Genomic DNA, 23891 nt, shown 5'->3' on the forward strand with positions numbered 1-23891 from the left:
AAATTTCTTCACTCAGAGAGTTGTTAACCTGTGGAATTCTCTTCCGCAGAGAGTTGTTGATGCCAGTTCGTTAAATGTATTCAAGAGGAAGTTGGATATGGCCCTTACGGCTAAAGGGATCAAAGGGTATGGAGAGAAAGCAGGAAAGGGGTACTGAGGTGAATGATCAGCCATGATCTTATTGAATGGTGGTACAGGCTCGAAGGGCCAAATGGCCTACTCCTGCACCTATTTTCTATGTTTCTATGTCAATACTGTAAACTAACCTGGCTCTGCTTTATTCGGGCCCAAAGTGATTACATTACATGATGGCTTTCCTTTTATACCTGGGCTGCACACACGTGCGTACAGCCCAATGATCTCCGACAGTCGCGCCACCTGGTGGCTAGTAATCCCAAGCATACATACGTGACACTGAGAGTATCTGTTTGATCACAATTGTGTGGTAACAGAGTTAGAACAAAATACTTATTGAACCCACCCACAAACTCAAGGTGAACAGAATGCTTTATAAAATTTAATGGTTTTACCTCTATTCTAGTTTCAGTGGCACATATATTTTGGATTTATTGTGCAAATACAGTAGCGAAATTCTGGCAAGCCAGTGTAGGTATAAATCAATGATAACATTTACATTATATTTAATCATATTCACATATAAGTTCCATGACATAACCCACAAGAATATCTAGAAAGTGATAGCTGATTAAGTGTTACAGTGGGTACCGCTAATACATATGTTGAAAAAGGGAAGAAAGTCAATATCACTGAATAGTATCACTGAACACTAACAGTTTTTGGTGATTGTTCAATTTATTTATTCTTGGCTAAATGGTATACTGAGCAGTGCTCTTCATACTTGCATAGGTATTCATTACACATAGTCTTATTACTTTGTAAGGATCATTCTCCGCAGGATAGCATCTTGTGCCTATGGATAAATTGATAAACAGAATTTAATGTATGACTTGATTCATGATCGTTTGTCTTGAAATGTCTTTATTTGAGCACATCAACTTCTGAGGGATGCAATTGCCGCTTCAGTTTGGCCACGGCAAATTTGCTGAATATACTTGGGAAATACTTTCTTAGGTTATAAAGTGCTCTATTAAATACATTTTGAAGCTTTTAAGCAGATTTGGTAATTAATGAGATATACAGGCAATAATTCAGATCAACATTCCTGTTAAAGCTACAAACCAGAAGCAGTTTATGGAAGTGAGTGCAACCTATCATAAAATTAATGCTTTAAACTCATTGTTATATATACTTTTTCTAGCACACTACAAGAAGACATACCATATGTTATTGTGACAAAATGCAAGATGTTGTCCACAGCTTTTCATTCTTTGTCTATTTTGGTTTTTCACCATGGTACCTTTGATTTATAAACAAGTTCTCTCGTGTCTACCTAATACACATCAATTCAGGAAACTGACAATGTGAATCTTGCAGATATCAAGGAGGTATTAATATGTAATTGTCTTAAATTGCATCATGTTTACCTCATTGTTTTGCTCATTGATTCCAAAGTGGCTGTCACAATTATCTGCCAATTGAATTGTTCCAGCAGTTATCCCATGTACAACCGAGTGATACGTAAGAAGTTTGGAAGAGGAAGAACCATATTTCCTCAGAGATGCTCCCACTCTGCTGCCTTAACTTCACCCGAAATGCAGTGGTGGAGTGATGGAGTGGGATTAGCTCCGAGAAAATTCCTGTCCTATGTCTACATGGCAAGGTTTAGACTACAATTATCCCTCTCTTCTTCTTAGGCAGTCCCTCGGAGTCGAGGGTGACTTAGAGGATGAATGATCCCTCTATGCCACCTCTGATGGTATCTTTGAAGAACTACATTAAGCTTTATACAGTCTGACATACATAGCCTTGAGTAACACACCAAAAATTATATTGAGAAGGCCAGAATTAACTAGAACAATCTGTAATGAAAGTGCAAACAATTAACTTAGTGGGTAAATTCATCACACGGTGTGTTACTGAGCATTACAGACAAGGAACATCCTGGGTTCAATTCTTGGTCTGTGCCGAGTTAACTGATCTCAGCCAGGGTACCACTTCTTTTCAGAATGGCAGGTAGTGACTAGTGGGGTGCCACAGAGCTCAGTGCTGGGACCCCAGCCATTTACAATATACATTAATGATTTAGATGAAGGAATTGAGTGTAATATCGCCAAGTTTGCAGATGACACTAAGCTGGGTGGCGGTGTGAGCTGTGAGGAGGATGCTAAGAGGCTGCAGGGTGATTTGGACAGGTTAGGTGAGTGGGCAAATGCATGGCAGATGCAGTATACTGTGGATAAATGTGAGGTTATCCACTTTGGTGGCAAAAACACGAAGGCAGAATATTATCTGAATCGCGGCAGATTAGGAAAAGGGGAGGTGCAACGAGACCTGGGTGTCATGGTTCATCAGTCATTGAAAGTTGGCATGCAGGTACAGCAGGTGGTGAAGAAGGCAAATGTTATGTTGGCCATCATAGCTAGGGGATTTGAGTATAGGAGCAGAGAGCTGTTGATGCCAGTTCATTGGATATATTCAAGAGGGAGTTAGATGTGGCCCTTACGGCTAAAGGGATCAAAGGGTATGGAGAGAAAGCAGGAAAGGGATACTGAGGTGAAGGATCAGCCATGATCTTATTGAATGGTGGTGCAGGCTCGAAGGGCTGAATGGCCTACTCCTGCACCTATTTTCTATGTTTCTATGTTTCTATGTTTCTGGTGCTACAGTTGAACTCAGCCAGAATTCCTACTCCTGACTGCCAACCAGCGACCTCCTCATATTTTGTTACAATTGCTGGAACTATTTTTCTTTGAAAATTTTATTTATAAAGCATTTTTAACCCACAGCACATAACAATAGACTGTGAGAAAATGTGAAGAATAATTAAAGTTCATTTGCAAATTTATAACTCATGAGTTCTCAGGTCAACCCACTTGTGAAATATAAATCATATCCTATTGGCCTTTATAAGCTGCCCTTTATATAGTCACACAATTCAATATAATAAAGTACTGAATAAATGCCATTGATCTTCCCCAATTGCAAAAAATCCCAAAGATTATATAATCATTTAAAAACTGTCTATTTACATTAATTTTCTTAATCGTCTCTTGTTTACAATTTACAATTGGTGTTCCATTTTGATGTTTTATATATTTATATAAAATTAATATCTGGAGTATTATTGCTCCTGCATAAAGGAAGAAGTGTTCTTAATATAGAGGTACCTTGAAAATTTGTAGAAGAGTTGCTACTTGCAATTTCCATCCAGTCATTTAAATATCTGAAAAACAGTACAGCAGGAATCAGTTTTCTTTGATGATTTTCTCCAGTACTTTATTAGTGTTATATGTGGTAAAATGTAGATTGTAATAGTGCTAAGTCCATCTAAGACTTGAATACTGCTCCCATGTCTAGGGAGCTTCTTCTAAAATCTCTCTCACTCCTGAACAGGATGCAAGAAAAACTTGTCAACTTTTACCTGTATCTCCAACATCTCTCTCTCCATTGTAACATAGGGCTAGATTTTATGGGGGCTCAGCGGGCACGTTTGGGCAAATGTTATTTTCTGACAGTGAGTCGGGTCCCTGCTGTCAAGCCGCTGCCACGCTACTTTACCAGATGTCAGGTCTGTCCGGGCAGAACAGACCCGACACGCAGCAGCGGGGGAGGCAATTTAGGTGATTAAGACCTTGTTAAGAGGCTATTAAACACAATTTTGAGCTGTACTTACCATTTTACGGAGTCCACGCTGCTCGGGGATCACGACAGGTAAGTAGGCCGGGTGTTGTGCCACCATGAATTCATTTCTTTACCTGACAGCTGCAAATGTGCTATAAAACCTCCCATTTCACAGCTGTTCATTTTCCAAGATCAAAAGCTGTTGCTTACTTCATTTAGAAGGCACATTGAGCTTTATGCAGCTTGCAAGTCTTTGGAGCAATCTCTCTATCCCGTTTCACCTCATTCGAACAACCTCTCTCACCATTAACAGATTGCTTCTGTCATCTCAAGTTCACCTGCCAACTATTATATTAGCATTGGTGCCCTTGAAACTATCTCACCGTGGTCCTCAGCATCCCACCATAATCAGCCCCAACACCAGCAGCACCAACAACAACACTAATCTTCTCCACAATCAACTGATACAGCACAGGACACAGAGCATCAGCACTGACCACAGTGCTAACTGGGATTCCAGGAATGGCCTCACCATGGCCAGATTTACTTCACTTGATCCTGTTCACCCTGGCTGCCACATGATCTGGCTGGTTGGCACCACCCCACACCAACACCATAAAGCATTGCTACAATGCCCAAGCCATTCCTCTCACACTCATCGCCATTGCCGTGGGGAGGGGGTACCGTTATGTCTCACCACTCACTAAGCCACTTCTAAAGGTGCACTCAACTCTGTCCAAGAATGCAAAGTGCTGAAAATAATGGTTTCAATGTTTGACACCGCATTAACAGAAACTTCACATGAACATTGGCTAAAAGATCCAAGTGTCTATCCCTGTGTGTTGTTAGTTGACATGATTAGACTAGGATGAGGGTGAGTGTGAGAGGTGGCTAGTGAGATGGGGAAGCGATAATGTAGATAGAGAGGGATGGGTGGAGGTGGAAGTTATGTTTGTGTGAGTAAGGATGTGTAGGAGTAGGGTAGGGAAGGCAGAGTAATTGAGATGTGATGAGTGGCACAGCAGGATAAGGTTGAGTGTGGCTTTGCAATAACATTTTGTGATCCACTGAGAGGTTTGCGCCACTGCAGCCTGGTCCTCTTGACAACATCCCTGCTGGTGTCCTCCTGTGCAATGTGCAACTAGGCTGTGTTGATCTGCTGGGGAGGTCTCTTCCGTCCATTGGAGGGGAAGAGAAACTCCCTGCGTGCTGTGACTCCATAAGCATATGGAGGGAGTCATGGGAGCGCCTGGGTGTAGCCATGAACCTTTGTGTAGTGTTTGTCAGTGTTTTCAGCATCTCAATGCTATTGAACACTGACAGCACAACTGTCAAAATCAATTTGGACATGCTTCCTTTAAGTAAACTAGCTGATGACACATCATCAAATTATGTCATCAAATCTGTTTCCTTCAATTGCCGGGAAACGCGATGGGCGAGCTTAACAAACCCAATCATCGTAAAATCAATCCCATACAGCGGGCTGGAGCCGGTTCAGCAACCGTCACCGACCCCGGCCACACCAAACCCGCCAATTAGGTGAAATCGCCACCGGAATTTCTATGCCTTATAAATACTACTATGGTCAGTATATCTCTTATTTTTCTAAGAAACAAATATACTATCCGGCAAGGTCTTCCTCTCCATACAGTTCCATTCCTTCTCAAGTCTCAAAACTGTGGGACTCCTTATCCCCTCATCCTTTTCTTTCTTTACAGTCTTCAGACTTAAAACCCAAGCGTGGTGACATACACCTTGTTTTCCTCTTTGCTCCGTGTTGATCTCCTGCACTAAAGACCTCGATCTTAGCCTTGTTTCAGAATTTGAAGCACCATTCAGATTACATTTAATTATTTTTATTTTTCTAGCAAAATCAATAATCCCTAGTAAACCACACTATATTCAAAAGAAATTATGAAATATATAATGAGTGGATTGGGCAAATTTTATAGGATAGCAGTAGTAAACCCTTGAGTGGAATGTAATCTTCTCAATGTATGCTTTATTATGCTTTATTTAATTCACGAGCCATTTGTGACAATTTACCATATCCTAAAATCCTATTCTTATTGCGCATAACCAGAATAAGGTTTTTGCAATTTTCTCCCCTTCTCTCCTTTTTTAGAAGTTAAAATTGTGTTGAACTAAATTATGTACTGATACTATACTGGGAGAGGAGGTACTGAATTGTATCCAAGATTGTTATGTTGGTTTTAGAACTCTTGGGATGTGATACTGTTTCTTTGCTTTTGTCCATGTGAAGGAACCTTTTTGAATTAGAAAATTAACTGCAATACTGAGAGTTTATGTTGGATGACTGATTCCTAAACAAACCATAAAATGCTAGATTGGCAATGAGGAGGCATTTGTATATATTTTTTAAGTCTCAGGAAGATGGAGAAAGGAATGTTACAAAGTACACTGCAGTAATAAGAATGTGTTGAATGGCTGATTATTAAAATAACTATAAAAACACTATTCCAGGCATTAGCATCCCTCCAGTACCTCAGCAAATTGACCAAAGAAAGTATAACAGCAGAACCCGATCCTGACCTCACCCAACGTTCACTTGTACGCTTTCCAGTAGAAGTCACTGGCCAGTGATTAGGAGTGGGAATCATGACTGCCCTTTTCCCTCCCTAACTCAGAGTGCTGAGGCCAATTACAGCAGCCCGGCTGCAGTCTGCCTGACATCAGCTAACTCAGCACAGACTGGGAATCAAACATGTGATCTTCTGGTCTATATGGCTTAGTACCACACCAGGCAACGTACTTACCCATTGGACCAATAGGGAAACTGATACCAGTTTTATTTAAAGCTAACTTGTTTATCAGGTATTTTGAGTAGTTTTCAATGACTCTTTAAATGGTTATTAGATTATACATAGTTGCATAGAAAAATGCCATAGTAATTTTCAAAGTTTTCATATTGGGATTATTTATGGTACTTATAGAATCATAGCATTTGTGGATAAATCTGAACAGAAGAATAGGGAGTTGTGTTCAGATGATAATTGGCAGGTGGTTAAGGCCCAAGCAGGAAGTGCAGGTGGGACATCCAGTCCCTCCATCACCGGCATATCGCAGCTGCAGTGTGTACCATCTACAGGTATATTCAATAGCACCTTCCAAACCCACAACCTCCATCACCTAGAAGGACGAGGGTATACCATCATTACCTCTTTATTTCAAGAGGATTGGAATACAAAAGGGAGAAAGTTTTGCTTCAGTTTTACAGAACCTTGGTCAGACTCCATTTGGATTATTGCGTTCCGTTCTGGGCACCGTACCTGGGGAAGGATATATTGGAGTTGGAGGAGGCACAGCGCAGATGTACCAAAATTATGGTGGGGCTTAAAGGGTTAAATTATGGGCGCATGTTGCATAGGATTGTATTCCCTTGAGTTTAGAAGGTTGAGAGTGATCTAATTGAGGTGTTTAAAATTATTTAGATACAGAGAAGATATTTCCTCTGGTGGGGGGGAATCAAGAACAAGGGAGCACATTCTTAAAATTAGAGCTAGGCTATTCAGGAGTGAAACCAGGAAGCACTTTTCACACAAAGTGTAGTGGAAATGTGGATTTTTTTCCTCCCAAAGGATGTGGATGCTGGGTCAATTGAAATTTTAAATATTGAGATTGACAGATTTTTTGATGAGGAGAAATGTCTTCACTTAGAGGGTTGTGAATCTTTAGAACTCTCTACCCTAGAGGACTATGAATGCTCAGTCATTGAATATATTCAAGACTGAGACCAATAGATTTTTGGGCATCAAGGTTGTTGTGTATGCAGTAACTCAATAGACTGAATACTGTAAACTCCGAACAGGTACAAACCTGGCTCTGCTTTATTAGGGCCCAAAGTGATTACATTACAAGATGGCTGGCCTTTTATACCTGGGCCGCACACACATGTGCACAGCCCAATGACCTCCGACAGTGGTGCCACCTGGTGGCTAGTAAACCCAAGCATACATATATGACAATATCCCCCTTTAAGATATTAGTAACTGTCTTTTTACAAATTGAGACAGTCCGGGGCTTTCCGCTCCCGAGTTGAACGTCTCAGTTCAACTCCAGCCTTGGGTCTGTTATGACTGGGGGCTGGGTAGCCGATCTGATGGGAGTGGCAATGACCACATCAGGAATTGAAATTCCAGATTCATTGACCATGTCAGTAATTGAAAGTCCAGATTCATTGATGACAGCGGAGTCGTCTGATGACTGAGGGTAGGTTGGTTGGTCACTGATTGTGTCTTCCTCAGACTGTTCCAGTTCATCTGTGTGCCGCAGCTTTATCTGATCAACATGTTTCCTGCATGTCTGCCCATTCTTTAGCTTAACAATAAACACTCTGTTACCCTCCTTGGCCGTAACAGTACCGGCGATCCATTTGGGACATTGACCATAATTCAGTACATACAAAGGATCATTGATAGAAATGTCGCGTGACACAGTAGCGCGATCATGAAACTCTTACTGACTTTGACACGATTATTCAAGTCAGGGTGGACAAGAGAGAGCCTGGTCTTGACACCTCCCTTCATCAATAGTTCAGCAGGGGAGACCCCGGTAAGCGTATGGGGTCTTGTCCTGTAACTAAGCAATATGCGTGACAAGCGAGTTTGCAGTGAACCTTGAGTTACACGTTTCATACTCTGCTTGATGGTTTGGACAGCACGCTCTGCTTGACCATTGGATGTGGGTTTGAATGGTGTTGACCTCACATGTTTGATACCATTGAATTTCATGAACTCTTGAAACTCCATTCTGGTGAAGCAAGATACGTTGTCGCTTAACACGATGTCAGGCAGACCATGCGTAGCAAAGATGACATGATTGTACACTCTATCCACTTGGAATAAGCATCCACCACAACTAAGAACATCTTTCCCAGGAAAAGACCTGTAAGGTCGATGTGGATCCTAGACCACGGTTTAGATGGTCACAACCACAGACTCAGCAGCGATTCCGCTGGTGCTTTACTAAGCTTCATGCAAGTGTTGCACTGATGCACACATGATTCCAGATCAGAGTCAATTCCAGGCCACCATACATGAGACCTGGCAATGGCTTTCATCATGACAATACCGGGACGCGTGCTATGTAGATCATGCACAAATTTCTCTCTGCCTTTCTTGGGCATAACCACATGATTACCCCACAGTATGCAATCTGCTTGAATGGATAATTTGTCTTTGCGACGGATGTAAGGTGTAGTCTCCTCACACATTTGCTTGGATATGGCAGTCTAATCACCACTAAGGATACAATGTTTCACAACCGATAATATCGGGTCCTGGCTGATCCAGGTCTTAATTTGCTGGGCCATGACAGGTGTTCCTTCACTTTCAAAAGCATCCATGACTAACAGTAGGTCTGCCGGTTGTGGCATTTTCACCTCCGGTGTGGGCAACGGCAGACGGCTCAATGCATCGGCACAATGCTCAGTGCTAGGTCGATGGTGAATGACATAATCATAGGCAGATAATGTCAGCGCCCACCGCTGGATGCAGGACGATGCATTAGTACTTATACCTTTGTTTTCCAAAAACAATGAAATGAGTGGCTTGTGATCTGTTTCCAGTTCAAACCGAAGACCAAACAGGTACTGATGCATCTTTTTAACCCCATACACACAGGCTAGTGCTTCTTTCTCTACCATGCTGTAGGCTCTTTCTGCCTTTGACAAACTTTTTGAAGTATATGCAACAGGTTGTAATTTGCCCGACTCATTAGCTTGTTGAGCACGCAACCAACTTTATATGACAATGCATCACAGGCCAACACTAGACGCTTACACGGATCATAATGTACCAGCAGCTTCTTACAGCAAAGCAGAATAGTAGCTTTCTGAAAAGCTCTAACTTGAGACGCACCCCAAACCCAGTTGTCGCCTTTTCTTAGCAACATGTGCAGTGGCTCTAATAAGGTGCTCAATCTAGGTAAGAAATTACCAAAGTCGTTGAGTAGACCAAGGAACGAATGCAGTTTTTGATGTCCTTGGTTTTTGAGTCCATAGGCCTGATGCCATCAGCAGCAATTTTCCTCCCCAGGAATTCAACTTTCGGTGCCATGAAGACATACTTCGAGCGTTTCAGTCTGAGTCCCACTTTGTCCAGGCGATATAGAACCTCTTCCAAGTTGTTCAGATGTTCGGCAGAGTCACGACCTGTGACTAGTATGTCATCTTGGAACACGACGGTTCTAGGGACGGACTTCAGTAGACTCTTCATATTCCTCTGAAATATGGCTGCAGCCGAGTGAATTCCAAAAGGGCACCTGTTGTAGATGAACAGTCCTTTACGAGTGTTGATGCACGTAAGTTTCTTCGATGTGTCGACCAGCTCCTGTGTCATATAGATCCAGTTTTGTGAACAACTTCCCTCCGGCTAGCGTTGCAAACAGGTCATCAGCCTTTGCTAACGGGTATTGATCCTGTTTCGAAACTCGGTTGATTGTAACCTTGTAGTCTCCTCAAATCCTGACAATGCCATCACTTTTCAACATGGGAGCAATGGGGATGGCCCATTCGTTAAATTCGACCGGTGATATTATCCCTTCACTCTGGAGTCTGTCCAGTTCGATTTCGACCTTCTCCCTCATCATGTACAGAACTGTCCGAGCTTTAAGATGGACGGGTCTTGCATCCGAGTCCACGTGGATCTGCACTTTGGCTCCCGTGAAATTGCCAATGCCTGGTTCAAACAGCGAGGGGAATTTGCTCAGCACTTGAGCACATGGAGTATCCTCCGCCGACGACAATGCTTTGATATCGTTCCAATTCCATTTGATTTTTTTGAACCAGTTCCTGCCAAACAGCATTGGACCGTTGCCCAGAACAATCCATAAGGGTAATTCATGAACTGCACCATCATACAACACCTTGATTACTGCACTGCCAATCACCGTTATGAGTTTTTTAGTGTATGTACGCAACTTGGCATTGACTGGACTCAGCTTAGGCCTCACAGCTTTAGTATCCCACAGCCTGTCGAAAGTCATCTGGCTCATTATTGATTAACTCGCACTCGTGTCCAATTCCATCGATACAGGCATACCATTAAGTTTTACATTAATCATTATCGGTTGGCTCTTTGTTAGGAACGAATACACTTCCTTTATAATGGGGAACAAAGAAATGGCAGACCAATTGAACAAATACTTTGGTTCTGTCTTCACGAAGGAAGACATAAATAACCTTCCGAAAGTACTAGGAGACAGTGGGTCTCGTGAGAAGGAGGAACGGAAGGATATCCTTATTAGGCGGGAAATTGTGTTAGGGAAATTGATGGGATTGAAGGTCGACAAATCCCCTGATAGTCTGCATGCCAGAGTATTAAGGAAGTGGTCCTAGAAATAGTGGATGCATTGGTGATCATTTTCCAACAGTCTATCGACTCTGGTTCAGTTCCTATGGGTAGGGTAGCGAATGTAACACCACTTTTTAAAAAGTGAGGGTAATTATAGACCGGTTAGCCTGACATCAGTGGTGGGGAAAATGTTGGAATCAATTATTAAGGACGAAATAGCAGCGCATTTGGAAAGCAGTGACAGGAGCGGTCCAAGTCAGCATGGATTTATGAAAGGGAAATCATGTTTGACAAATCTTCTGGGAGTTTTTGAGGATGTAACTAGTAGGGTGGACAAGGGAGAACCAGTGGATGTGTTTTTTTTGGACTTTCAAAAGGCTTTTGACAAGGTTCCACACAAGAGATTGGTGTGCAAAATCAAAGCACATGGTATTGGGGGATAATATACTGACGTGGATAGAGAACTGGTTGGCAGGCAGGAAGCAGAGAGTCGGGATAAATGGGTCTTTTTCAGAATGGCAGGCAGTGACCAGTGGAGTGCCGTAGGGCTCAGTTCTGGGATATACATCAATGATTTGGATGAAGGAATTGAGTGTAATATCTCCAAGTTTGCAGATGACACTAAACTGGGTGGCAGTGTAAGCTGTGAGGGGGACGCTAAGAGGCTGCAGAGTGACTTAGACAGGTTAGGTGAGTGGGCAAATGTATTGCAGATGCAGTATAATGTGGATAAATGTGAGGTTATCCACTTTTGGGGCAAAAACACGAAGACAGTATATTATCTGAATGGTGGCAGATTAGGAAAAAGGGAGGTGCAACAAGACTTGGGTGTCATGGTTCATCAGTCATTGAAAGTTGGCATACAGGTGCAGCAGGCTGTAATGGCCGGACTGACATATGAGGAGAGACTGGGTGGACTGGGCCTTATACATTAGAGTCTAGAAGGATGAGAGGGGATCTCATAGAAACGTATAAGATTCTGACAGGACTGGACAGGTTAGATGCGGGAAGAATGTTCGTGATGTTGGGGAAGTCCAGAACCAGGGGACATAGTCTTAGGATAAGGGGTAGGCCATTTAGGACTGAGATGAGGAGAAACTTCTTCACTCAGAGAGTTGTTAACCTGTGGAATTCCCTGCCGCAGAGAGTTGTTGATGCCACTTCATTGGATATATTCAAAAGGGAGTTAAATATGGCCCTTACGGCTAAGGGGATCAAGGGGTATGGTGAGAAAGCAGGAACGGGGTACTGAGGGTGTGATCGGCCATGATCTTATTGATCTCGATCCAGTACATTATCCCCAATATCATGCGCTTTGATTTTGCACACCAATCTCTTGTGTGGGACCTTGTCAAAAGCCTTTTGAAAGTCCAAATACACCACATCCATTGGTACTCCCTTGTCCACTCTGCTAGTTACATCCTCAAAAAATTCCAGAAGATTCGTGAAGCATGATTTCCCTTTCATAAATCCATGCTGACTTGGACCGATCCTGTCACTGCTTTCCAAATGCGTTGCTATTTCATCCTTATTGATTGATTCCAACATTTTACCCACTACTGATGTCAGGCTAACCGGTCTATAATTACCCATTTTCTCTCTCCCTCCTTTTTTAAAAAATGGTGTTACATTCGCTACCCTCCAGTCCATAGGAACTGATCCAGAGTTGATAGACTGTTGGAAAATGATCACCAATGCATCCACTATTTCTAGGGCCACTTCCTTAAGTACTCTGTGATGCAGACTATCAGGCCCCGGGGATTTATCAGCCTTCAATCCCATCAATTTCCCTAACACAATTTCCCGCCTAATAAGGATATCCTTCAGTTCCTCCTTGTCACTAGACCCACTGTCCCCTAGTACATTCGGAAGGTTATTTGTGTCTTCCCTCGGGAAGGCAGAACCGAAGTATTTGTTCAATTGGTCTGCCATTTCTTTGTTCCCCATTATAAATTCATCTGAATCCGACTGTTGTCTTCACTAATCTTTTTCTCTTCACATATTTATAGAAGCTTTTGCAGTCAGTTTTTATGTTCCCTGCAAGCTTCCTCTCGTACTCTATTTTCCCCCTCTTAATTAAACCCTCAATCTTCCTCTGTTGAATTCTAAATTTCTCCCAGTCCTCAGGTTTGTTGCTTTTTCTAGCCAATTCATATGCCTCTTCCTTGGTTTTAACACTATCCTTAATTTCCCTTGTTAGCCACAGTTGAGCCACCTTCCCCGTTTTATTTATACTCCAGACAGGGATGTACAATTGTTGAAGTTCATCCATGTGATCTTTAAATGTTTGCCATTGTTTATCCACCGTCAACCCTTTAAGTATCCTTTGCCAGTCTATTCTAGCCAATTCACGCCTCATACCGTCGAAGTTACCTTTCCTTAAGTTCAGGACCCTAGTTTCCGAATTAACTACGTCACTCTCCATCTTAATAAAGAATTCTACCATATTATGGTCACTCTTCCCCAAGGGGCCTTGCACAACAAGATTGCTAATTAGTTCCTTCTCATTACACATCACCCAGTCTCGGATGGCCAGCTCTCTAGTTGGTTCCTCGACATATTGGTCTAGAAAACCATCCCTAATACATTCCAGGAAATCCTCCTCCACCGCATTGCTACCAGTTTGGTTAGCCCAATCAATATGTAGATTAAAGTTGCCCATGATAACTGCTGTACCTTTATTGCACGCATCCCTTATTTCTTGTTTGATGCTGTCTCCAACCTTACTACTACTGTTTGGTGGTCTGTACACAACTCCCACTAGCGTTTTCTGCCCTTTGGTATTCCGCAGATCCACCCATACTGATTCCACATCATCCAGGCTAACGTCCCCCCCTTACTATTGCATTAATTTCCTCTTTAACCAGCAACGCCACATCGCCTCCTTTTCCTTTCTGTCTATCCTTCCTAAATGTTGAATACCCCTGGATGTTGAGTTCCCAGCCTTGGTCACCCTGGAGCCATGTCTCCGTGATGCTAATTACATCATATCCGTTAACTGCTGTCTGCACAGTTAATTTGTCCACCTTATTCCGAATACTCCTCGCATTGAGGCACAGAGCCTTCAGGCTTGTCTTTTTAACACATTTTGCCCCTTTAGAATTTTGCTGTAATGTGGCCCTTTTTGTTTTTTGCCTTGGGTTTCTCTGCCCTCCACTTTTACTATTCTCCTTTCTATCTTTTGCTTCTGCCTCCATTTTATTTCCCTCGCCACTCAGAGAGCAAAGCGATTAACACCAATGCATCCAAAGATGGGAGCACACGCTGTCTGCATACAACTATGTAATCCGCCACAGACCAGGCACAGAAACTGCGCTGATGCTCTCAGTCGGCTACCATTGCCCACCACCGGGGTGGAAATTGCACAGCCTGCAGGCTTGCTCTTGGTGATGGATGCATTTGAAAACGAAAAGTTACCTGTTATGGCCCGCCAGATGAGGACCTGGACCAGCCAGGACCCTTTAATGTCCCTGGTAAAAAAAATGTGTCCTCCATGGGAGCTGGTCCAAAGGGCAAAAAACGTTAGTGGGAGTTGTGTACAGACCTCCAAACAGTAGTAGTGATGTTGGGGAGGGCATCAAACAGGAAATTAGGGGTGCATGCAATAAAGGTGCCACAGTTATCAGGGTGACTTTAATATGCATATAGATTGGGCTAACCAAACTGGAAGCAATACGGTGGAGGAGGATTTCCTGGAGTGCAGAAGGGATGGTTTTCTAGACCAATATGTCGAGGAGCCAACTAGGGGGGAGGCCATCTTAGACTGAGTGTTGTGTAATGAGAGAGGATTAATTAGCAATCTCGTTGTGCGAGGCCCCTTGGGGAAGAGTGACCATAATATGTTGGAATTCTACATTAGGATAGAGAATGAAACAGTTAATTCAGAGACCATGGTCCAGAACTTAAAGAAGGGTAACTTTGAATGTATGAGGTGTGAATTGGCTAGGATAGATTGGCGAATGATACTTAAGGGGTTGACAGTGGATGGGCAATGGCAGACATTTAGAGACCACATGGATGAACTACAACAATAGTACATTCCTGTCTGGCGTAAAAATAAAAAAGGGAAGGTGGCTCAACCGTGGCTATCAAGGGAAATCAGTGACTGGGAGAAATTTAGAACTCAGCAGAGGAGGACAAAGGGTTTGATTAGGGCAGGGAAAATAGAGTATGAGAGGAAGCTTGCAGGGAACATTAAGACGGACTGCAAAAGCTTCTATAGATATGCAAAGAGAAAAAGGTTAGTAAAGACCAACGTAGGTCCCCTGCAGTCAGAATCAGGGGAAGTCATAACGGGGAACAAAGAAATGGCAGACCAATTGAACAAGTACTTTGATTCGGTATTCACTAAGGAGGACACAAACAACCGTCCGGATATAAAAGGGGTCAGAGGGTCTAGTAAGAAAGAGGAACTGAGGGAAATCCTTATTAGTCAGGAAATTGTGTTGGGGAAATTGATGGGGTTGAAGGCCGATAAATCCCCAGTGCCTGATGGACTGCATCCCAGAGTACTTAAGGAGGTGGCCTTGGAAATAGTGGATGCATTGACAGTCATTTTCCAACATTCCATAGACTCTGGATCAGTTCCTATGAAGTGGAGGGTAGCCAATGTAACCCCACTTTTTAAGAAAGGAGGGAGAGAGAAAACAGGGAATTATAGACTGGTCAGCCTGACATCGGTAGTGGGTAAAATGATGGAATCAATTATTAAGAATGTCATAGCAGCGCATTTGGAAAGAGGTGACATGATGGGTCCAAGTCAGCATGGATTTGTGAAAGGGAAATCATGCTTGACAAATCTTCTGGAATTTTTTGAGGATGTTTCCAGTAGAGTTGACAAGGGAGAACCAGTTGATGTGGTGTATTTGGACTTTCAGAAGGCTTTCGACAAGGTCCCACACAAGAGATTAATGTGCAAAGTTAAAGCACATGGGATTGGGGGTAGCATGCTGACGTGGATTGAGAACTGGTTGGCAGACAGGAAGCAAAGAGTCGGAGTAAATGTGTACTTTTCAGAATGGCAGGCAGTGACTAGTGGGGTACCGCAAGGTTCTGTGCTGGGGCCCCAGCTGTTTACATTGTACATTAATGATTTAGACGAGGGGATTAAATGTAGTATCTCCAAATTTGCGGATAACACTAAGGGTGGCAATGTGAGCTGCGAGGATGCTATGAGGCTGCAGAGTGACTTGGATAGGTTAGGTGAGTGGGCAAATGCATGGCAGATGAAGTATAATGTGGATAAATGTGAGGTTATTCACTTTGTTGGTAAAAACAGAGAGACAGAATATTATCTGAATGGTGACAGATTAGGAAAAGGGGAGGTGCAACGAGACCTGGGTGTCATGGTACATCAGTCATTGAAGGTTGGCATGCAGGTACAGCAGGGGTTAAGAAAGCAAATGGCATGTTGGCCTTCATAGTGAGGGGATTTGAGTACAGGGGCAGGGAGGTGTTACTACAGTTGTACAGGGCCTTGGTGAGGCCACACTTGGAGTATTGTGTACAGTTTTGGTCTCCTAACTTGAGGAAGGACATTCTTGCTATTGAGGGAGTGCAGCGAAGGTTCACCAGACTGATTCCCGGGATGGCGGGACTGACATATCAAAAAAGACTGGATCAACTGGGCTTGTAGTCACTGGAGTTCAGAAGAATGAGAGGGGATCTCATAGAAACGTTTAAAATTCTGATGGGTTCAGACAGGTTAGATGCAGGAAGAATGTTCCGAATATTGGGCAAGTCCAGAACCAGGGGTCACAGTCTAAGGATAAGGGGTAAGCCATTTAGGACCGAGATGAGGAGAAACTTCTTCATCCAGAGAGTGGTGAACCTGTGGAATTCTCTACCACAGAAAGTTGTTGTGGCCAATTCACTAAATATATTCAAAAAGGAGTTAGATGTAGTCCTTACTACTCGAGGGATCAAGGGGTATGGCGATAAAGCAGGAATGGGGTACTGAAGTTGCATGTTCAGCCTTTATTCACTGGAGTTTAGAAGGATGAGAGGGGATCTCATAGAAACGTATAAGATTCTGACGGGACTGAACAGGTTAGATGTTGGAAGAATGTTGCCGATGTTGGGGAAGTCCAGAACCAGGGGACACAAGGGGTAAGCCATTTTGGACTGAGATAAGGAGAAACTTCTTAACTCAGAGAGTTGTTAACCTATAGAATTCCCTGCCGCAGAGATTTGTTGATGCCAGTTCATTGGATATATTCAAGAGGGAGTTAGATATGGCCCTTACGGCTAAGGGGATCAAGAGGTATGGAGAGAAAGCAGGAAAGGGGTACTGAGGGAATTATAAGCCATGATCTTATTGAATGGCGGTGCAGGCTCGAAGGGCCGAATGGCCTACTTCTGCACCTATTTTCTATGTTTCTATGTTTCTATGAGATGCAGGAAGAGATCAAGCCATTCCTGAGGCGCAAAAACAAAATGTCCTTACAGGCAGACTGTCTTTTGTGGGGTAATCCTATGGTCTTGCCTAAGAAAGGCAGGGAAACGTTCATAAGCGACCTACACAATTCCCACCCAGGCATCGTAATGGTGAAAGCCATAGCCAGATCCCATGTGTGGTGGCCCGACATTGACTCAGATTTAGAGTCATCCGTGCGCCAATGCAACACTTGCTCTCAACTGAGCAATGCACCCAGAGAGGCACCGCTAAGTTTGTGGTCATCGCCCTCCAACCCGTGGTCTAGGATCCACATTGATTTTGCGGGCCCATTTCTAGGCAAAATGTTCTTGGTTGTTGTGGATGCTTATTCAAAATGGATTGAATGTGTAACAATGTCTGTAAGCACGTCCACCGCCACCATCGAAAGCCTGCAAGCCATGTTTGCCACACATGGCCTGCCAGATGTCCTTGACTGCGACAAAGGGCCGTGTTTCACCAGTGCTGAATTCAAGGAATTCATGACCCGCAATGGGATCAAGCAAGTCACATCTGCCCCGTTCAAGCCCGCATCCAATGACCAGGCAGAACGGGCATCAAGCAAAGCTTGAAACATGAGTCGGAAGATTCCCTGCAGACCTGATTGTCCCAAGTCCTGCTCAGCTATCGCACCAGACCCCACTCATTCACCGGGGAGAGCTGAGCTGCTCCTGAAAAGGGCGTTCAAAACAAGGCTCTCTCTTGTCCACCCTGATCTTCATGATCACGTCGAGGGCAGGCGGCATCAACAATGCATATACCATGATCGCGCAAACTTGTCACGGGGTATTGAAGTCAATGACCCTGTGTTTGTACTCAACTATGGACATGGTCCCAAATGTCTTGCTGGCACGGTCATAGTTAAAGAAGGGAGTAGGGTGTTTCAGGTCAAATTGGCCAATGGACTAACGTGCAGAAAGCATTTGAACCAAACCAAATTGCGGTTCACAAACAGCCATGAGCAACCCGAAGAGGACACCACCAACTTCGGCCCTCCAACACACAAGTGGCAACCGACATCACGGTTGACCATGAAGCCGAACTCACCATCCCCAGCAGCCCGGCAAGGCCAGCTGCGCAGCAGCCCAGTGAAGAACCTACCAACTCACCCACACCTGCATTTGTACCGAGACGATCGACAAAGGAACAAAAAGCCCCAGATCGTCTCACCCTGTAAATAAGTGTACTATTTACTTTGGGAGGGAGTGATGTTATGTATATAACCCTTGGCAATCTGTATCACACTGCCACCAGAGGGTGTACCTGTTGGTATCCCAAGGGATCCCAGCATCCCTTGGGAGCACTGTATATGAGCAGGCCTCCCACGCTGTACAAACACTCTGGAGTTTAATTAAAGGAGCTAAGGTCACACTTACTCATTGCATACAGTACTCAGTTGTATCCTTTATTATGAGCATAACAAATTTTTTATTGATAGTGATTGTATTAAGTTCCTCCCTCCCTATAGCCCCTCGATTATCCACTATTCAGATGTTTTTAGTGTTTTCTACCGTAAAGACTGATACAAAATATTTGTTCAAAGTCTCTGCCATTTCCCTGTTCCCCATTATTAATTCCCCAGTCTCATCCTCTAAGGGACCAACATTTATTTTAGCCACTCGTTTCCTGTAGAGACTCTTACTATCTTTTTATATTTCATGCTAGCTTATTTTCATAGTCTATTTCCTCTTTCTTAATGATTTTTTTAGTCATTATTTGCTGGCTTTTAAAAGTTTCCCAATCTTCTATCCTCACACATCCTGCCACTTTGTATTCTCTTGTTTTCAATTTGATACCATCTCTTATTCCCTTCGTTAGCCACGGGTGGTTATCCCTTCTCTTAAAGTCTTTCCTTCTCATTGGAATATATTTTTGTTGACAATTATGAAATATCTCCTTAAGTATCTGCCACTGCTTATCAACTGTCCCACACTTTAATCTACTTTCCCAGTCCACTTTAGCCAACTCTGCCTTCATACCTTTGTAGTCTCCTTTGTTTAAGCTTAGGAGACTGGTTTGAGATCCAATTTTCTCACCCTCCAACTGAATTTGAAATTCAACCATTTTATGGTCAATCATTCCTAGAGGATCCTTTACTAAATTGTTTATTAATCTGTCTCATTACACCGTACCAGATCTAAGATAGCCTGCTTCCTGGTTCGTTCCACAAGGTACTGTTCAAGGAAACTATCCTGGATATACTCTATGAATTCTTCCTCAAGGCTACCCTGGCCAATTTGCTTTGTCCAATTACAATGTCATCTCTAAAGAATAATATGATTCACAGATCGGTGCAATAATAGAATTGTTTTGCAGTTCTAAAGCAGAATTACAATTAAGAGTTTTATACATATTATAAAGGTGTTTCTTGCCTAATTCTTGTCCCAAGAACTTGTACTGTATGTGAAATGAAATAAGTTTGGTTTACTTTTCAAAATTCAGTGCATTGGTCCATTCGAGTAGTTCATCCACCTCCCAATCTAGTACAGCATTCGGGCCATACTGCTCTACACTGTTGATTACTCCTTCTGTTGCTCTCTGCACTAGGACAACTGTACTTGGATCCAGTGACTGGGTCTGAAGCATACCCTCACGGTACCTGGAAAACATGAAATAAATTAAGATGAAAAGCAGAGCTCTGCTCCTGTTTGTATTGTGACTGCAAAACCTACACGGGGTTGGAAATATTTCCCAGTAATTTACTGATCCAATTTATGAATGGTCCTTCTGCCTTGTGTAAAAAGGAGGAAGTCCAATTGGATGGCATCATCTGTAGGAGTTTATGCTGCTCCCATTTCTTTAGCCTCAAACAACCTGAATGCTGGCCAGATACCGTCCAGATGTGTCTAAGTCATAAGGAGCAATGGAACCGGGGCCCACAGGAATGACCTGATGAAAAGGCAACGTCCTCCCCTCAGTGTTGGCACCACACTTACACTTGCTGCCAATTTAACTGGCATGTCCAACTGCAGTCACGTGATCCACGACCACTGCCGGGCTCACCAGGCAAGAGCAGGACCAGAAGTGGGCTGAGTAGGTAAGATTTAATTTTTTTTTTACAGTTTCCTCATTGGCCAGGAGCAGTATTGCTCACAAGGGAACCTCCCCCTTTCCGACTGCGATCATCTCCAGATGCACCTATCTAACTGCCAAGGACCATGCTACGCATGAGAGATTCACCAGGGAGGTGAAAATGAGGCCCGGGAATTAAAATGGCCCAGGCTTCACAAATGGCCAGGCATACATGATGCTTGCCCCGCCACCCCATGCCAAAGTTGCACCCAGAGTTAAAATGAGGGGGCTATAGTTTCTCATTTCTGGTATCATCTTGGTGAATCTATCCAGCATGTTCCTTTTGGCTTTAATGTCCTTTGTATAATGGAAAACCCCAAACTGCAGACAGTAAACTAACTGTGGCCCAACCATTTATCATTACCTCTTTGTTCTTACACTCAGTACCCTAAAACGCTATTGGCCTATTTTATGAATTTATCTACTTGCACTCGTACTTTCAAGGAATTACATATTTGAATTCCTAATTCTCTCAGTTCATCCAAGCTCTTCAGTGTCCTTCATTGACTGAAGTGCCAACTTGGCTCAATGGTAGGGGGCTCTTGCTTCTGAGTCAGAAGATTATGGGTTCATGCCCTCCTCCAAGAATGGAATGAATCTATTCTGACACTCCAGTAGGATCTGAGAAGCCGATGCTTTGTTGAAGGTGGTGCCTTTTGGGTGATACATTAAACCAAGGCTTTATTTACATGTTCAGCAGGATTTAAAAGATACCATGGTACTTTTGTGAAAAGGAGCAGGGAATTTTCTCAGTATATTGGTTAACATAGGTCAGCTTCGGTGGAATTGGCGTGAATGGCATGTCCTTGAGGTGACAATATGTGGGAGATGTTTGGAAAAAAAAAGCTGATGCATTACTGGAATTAATTCTCAGTCAGAGTTTGCACCTGCCTGCACATGATCTCCATCCATGTCATTCTACATCGCATCCGTGTTCTCTCTCCTGCAGCTCCATGGGTCTGTCCCTCATCCTGCTCACTCCTCTTTAACTGGCAAAATTGTGCAGCATGCAGCTGCTAGTGATGATTTTGGGTGGGCTGTAGAGCAGCACCCTGCCCACGTGGACCACACAATTTAATTATTGCTTCAGCATCCACACAATGTGCTCCACAGAAACTCAAGTGGCAGAGTGGGGCTCATTGCATCTGTGCTCTGCTATTTTTTGGGGGTTTCTAATAAGGGGTGATCAGCATGAAAGGTAGCCCTGGTCTCTCAATAGCCATCTGTTCATTTTGGTTCTTTTGCCAATTATCTTCAATCTGAGTCCTCTGGTTAGAGGCCCCAAATTTCCCCAGCTGCTTAGAGCGGCGTATCTTGATGTGGTGCGCCGACTTCCTGGATGAGAAAAAGCACCAAAAATCTATCTGTGAATTTGGCCGTTCCCTCGTCGTCCGCATCCATCGGTATCGCGCAGCAGAGTGGGGGGTGGCTTGGGCCCAGCGTGTCGTGCAGTGTCGGCAGGGGCACGCATGACTGTTTCAGTGTGCGCGCATGCGCAATGGGTGCTTGATGTCTATCACCCCCCAAACCCTACCCGGACAAGTTTGTGAACACAATGTCGACTCCCAAATCTGTGTCCGTCTGTCCCATAACTCCCGGTTCAAATTTTTTTGACCAGGTTTTCATTCCTGCCACAGCATGAAAATAGCCCTAACCAAATGGCAACCTCTGTGATCGCGACTGTGACCGTGGTGTATTATCCCTGCATCATCCTCCTCAATTTCTCCGCAGCCTTTGACACAATTGACTACACCTTTTCTCCATTGATATAGGACATAGACAGACTGGTGAAATGGGTAGACACATGGCAGATGAAATTTAACACAGAGAAGTGTGAAGTGATACATTTTGGAAGGAAGAATGAGGAGAGGCAATGTAAACTAAATGGTGCAATTTGAAAGGGATGCAGGAACAGAGAGACCAATGGTTCACATATACATATCTTTGAAGGTGGCAGGACAAGTTGATAAGATTGTTAAAAAAATATACAGGATCCTTAGCTTTATTTATAGAGGCATAGAGTACAGGAGCAAATAAGTTATGCTAAACCTTTATAAAACATTTGTTAGACCTCAGCTGGAGTATTGTGCCCAATTCTGGGCGTCACACTCTAGAAAGGATGTCAAGGCCTTGCAGATGTTGTAGAGGAGATTTACTAGAATGGGACCAGGGATGAGCGACTTCAGTTATGTTGAGAGACTAGAGAAGCTTGGATTGTTTTCCTTAGAGAAGAGAAGGTTAAGGGGAGATTTAGAGGTGTTCACGATTATGATGGGTTTTGATAGAGTAGATAGGGAGAAATTGCTTCCACTGGCAGAAGGTTCAATGGGCTCAAATTTCCCCAAGAGTTGCCCCACTTTTTTTGGAGCAAGTAGCTTTTTTTGGAGTAACTTAAAAATCGCAAATTTCCCCATTTAACTTGCTCCAGTGTAAATCAGTTAGTTAGGTTTTTTTTTAGTTTCGTTTTATTTTCTGCAAAAGGGGGCGTGACCAGCCACTTACACCTGTTCTGGCCACAGAAGCAAATTTGGCCAGCTGAAAGTTACTCCAAACTAATTTAGACCAGGATATGTGGCCACTTTTGTAGGCACAGAAAAACCTTACCGACATTTAAGAAATCAGCGCAGGTAGCCAGAGATGGGGTGGGGGGGGAGGTGATTTAAAGGATTCCAAAGCTCTAAAGACCTTCACAACATCAGCACAACATTACACCATCTTCAGCACAATAGCTGCACAACATCACCACAAATAAATGAAAGGTAAATCAGCTATAGAAATTAGAGCAGTCCTACCTTGCTGACTGCAGAACACTCCGGCTAGCCCTTCCTCCAGGGCTAGGGGCGGCAGGCACGCATGACTGTAGGTGTGAGGGATTTTTACTTTTTACAGTTGACCCTAAATGTTGCGTGGTCCTAATGGAGGATGATTCAGTTTTGATACAAAATATCTTTTATTGTGAATTTTACAGTGCACTTCAATGATACCAACAACAACAACAACAACAACATCCACAGCAGGAAAGAAAGTCTGCACCCATCCTCACCCACATTTCGGGGATCCTTATAGGGTCAGTGATGGTGGTAGTGGAGGGGTATTGGGTGCCCGGCTTAGGTCTGACCGGTGGCTGGTGCGTGGAGTGAAGTGGGAGTGGCATTTGAGTCTCCGGCCTTTGTGCCCTTATTGCAGAAGCCAGCTCCCTCATGGCATCTGCCATCATCTGCACACCCTCTGCAATGCCCGCCCTCAGTTCCCGTCTTAGTGCAGCGATTTCACCCGATAGTGTGGCGACCTCACCATGCATCCCAGTGACGGCTGCCGCGAGTGATCTTGTGAGGGCATTGGTCTCCTCAGCATGCGCAGTGTAACAGGAA

The 23891-nt window shown here is 43.5% G+C and overlaps 1 protein-coding gene across 1 annotated transcript in view; it reads right to left on the reverse strand.

Moving 5' to 3' along the window:
- Positions 1-805: 805 nt before the first annotated feature.
- The window catches only part of c10h11orf65 (chromosome 10 C11orf65 homolog), a 149229-nt gene continuing 126143 nt past the window's right edge, over positions 806-23891 (reverse strand). The window contains exons 8-10 of the mRNA XM_070891520.1: positions 19877-20047; positions 3249-3304; positions 806-931 (exon numbers count right to left, since the gene is read on the reverse strand). Coding sequence (XP_070747621.1) covers positions 828-931; positions 3249-3304; positions 19877-20047 — 331 coding nt within the window. The 3' untranslated portion in view covers positions 806-827. The remainder of the gene's footprint in view (positions 932-3248; positions 3305-19876; positions 20048-23891) is intronic.

Source organism: Pristiophorus japonicus, chromosome 10 (genome assembly GCF_044704955.1).
Source record: "Pristiophorus japonicus isolate sPriJap1 chromosome 10, sPriJap1.hap1, whole genome shotgun sequence".
NCBI classification, from domain to species: domain Eukaryota; kingdom Metazoa; phylum Chordata; class Chondrichthyes; family Pristiophoridae; genus Pristiophorus; species Pristiophorus japonicus.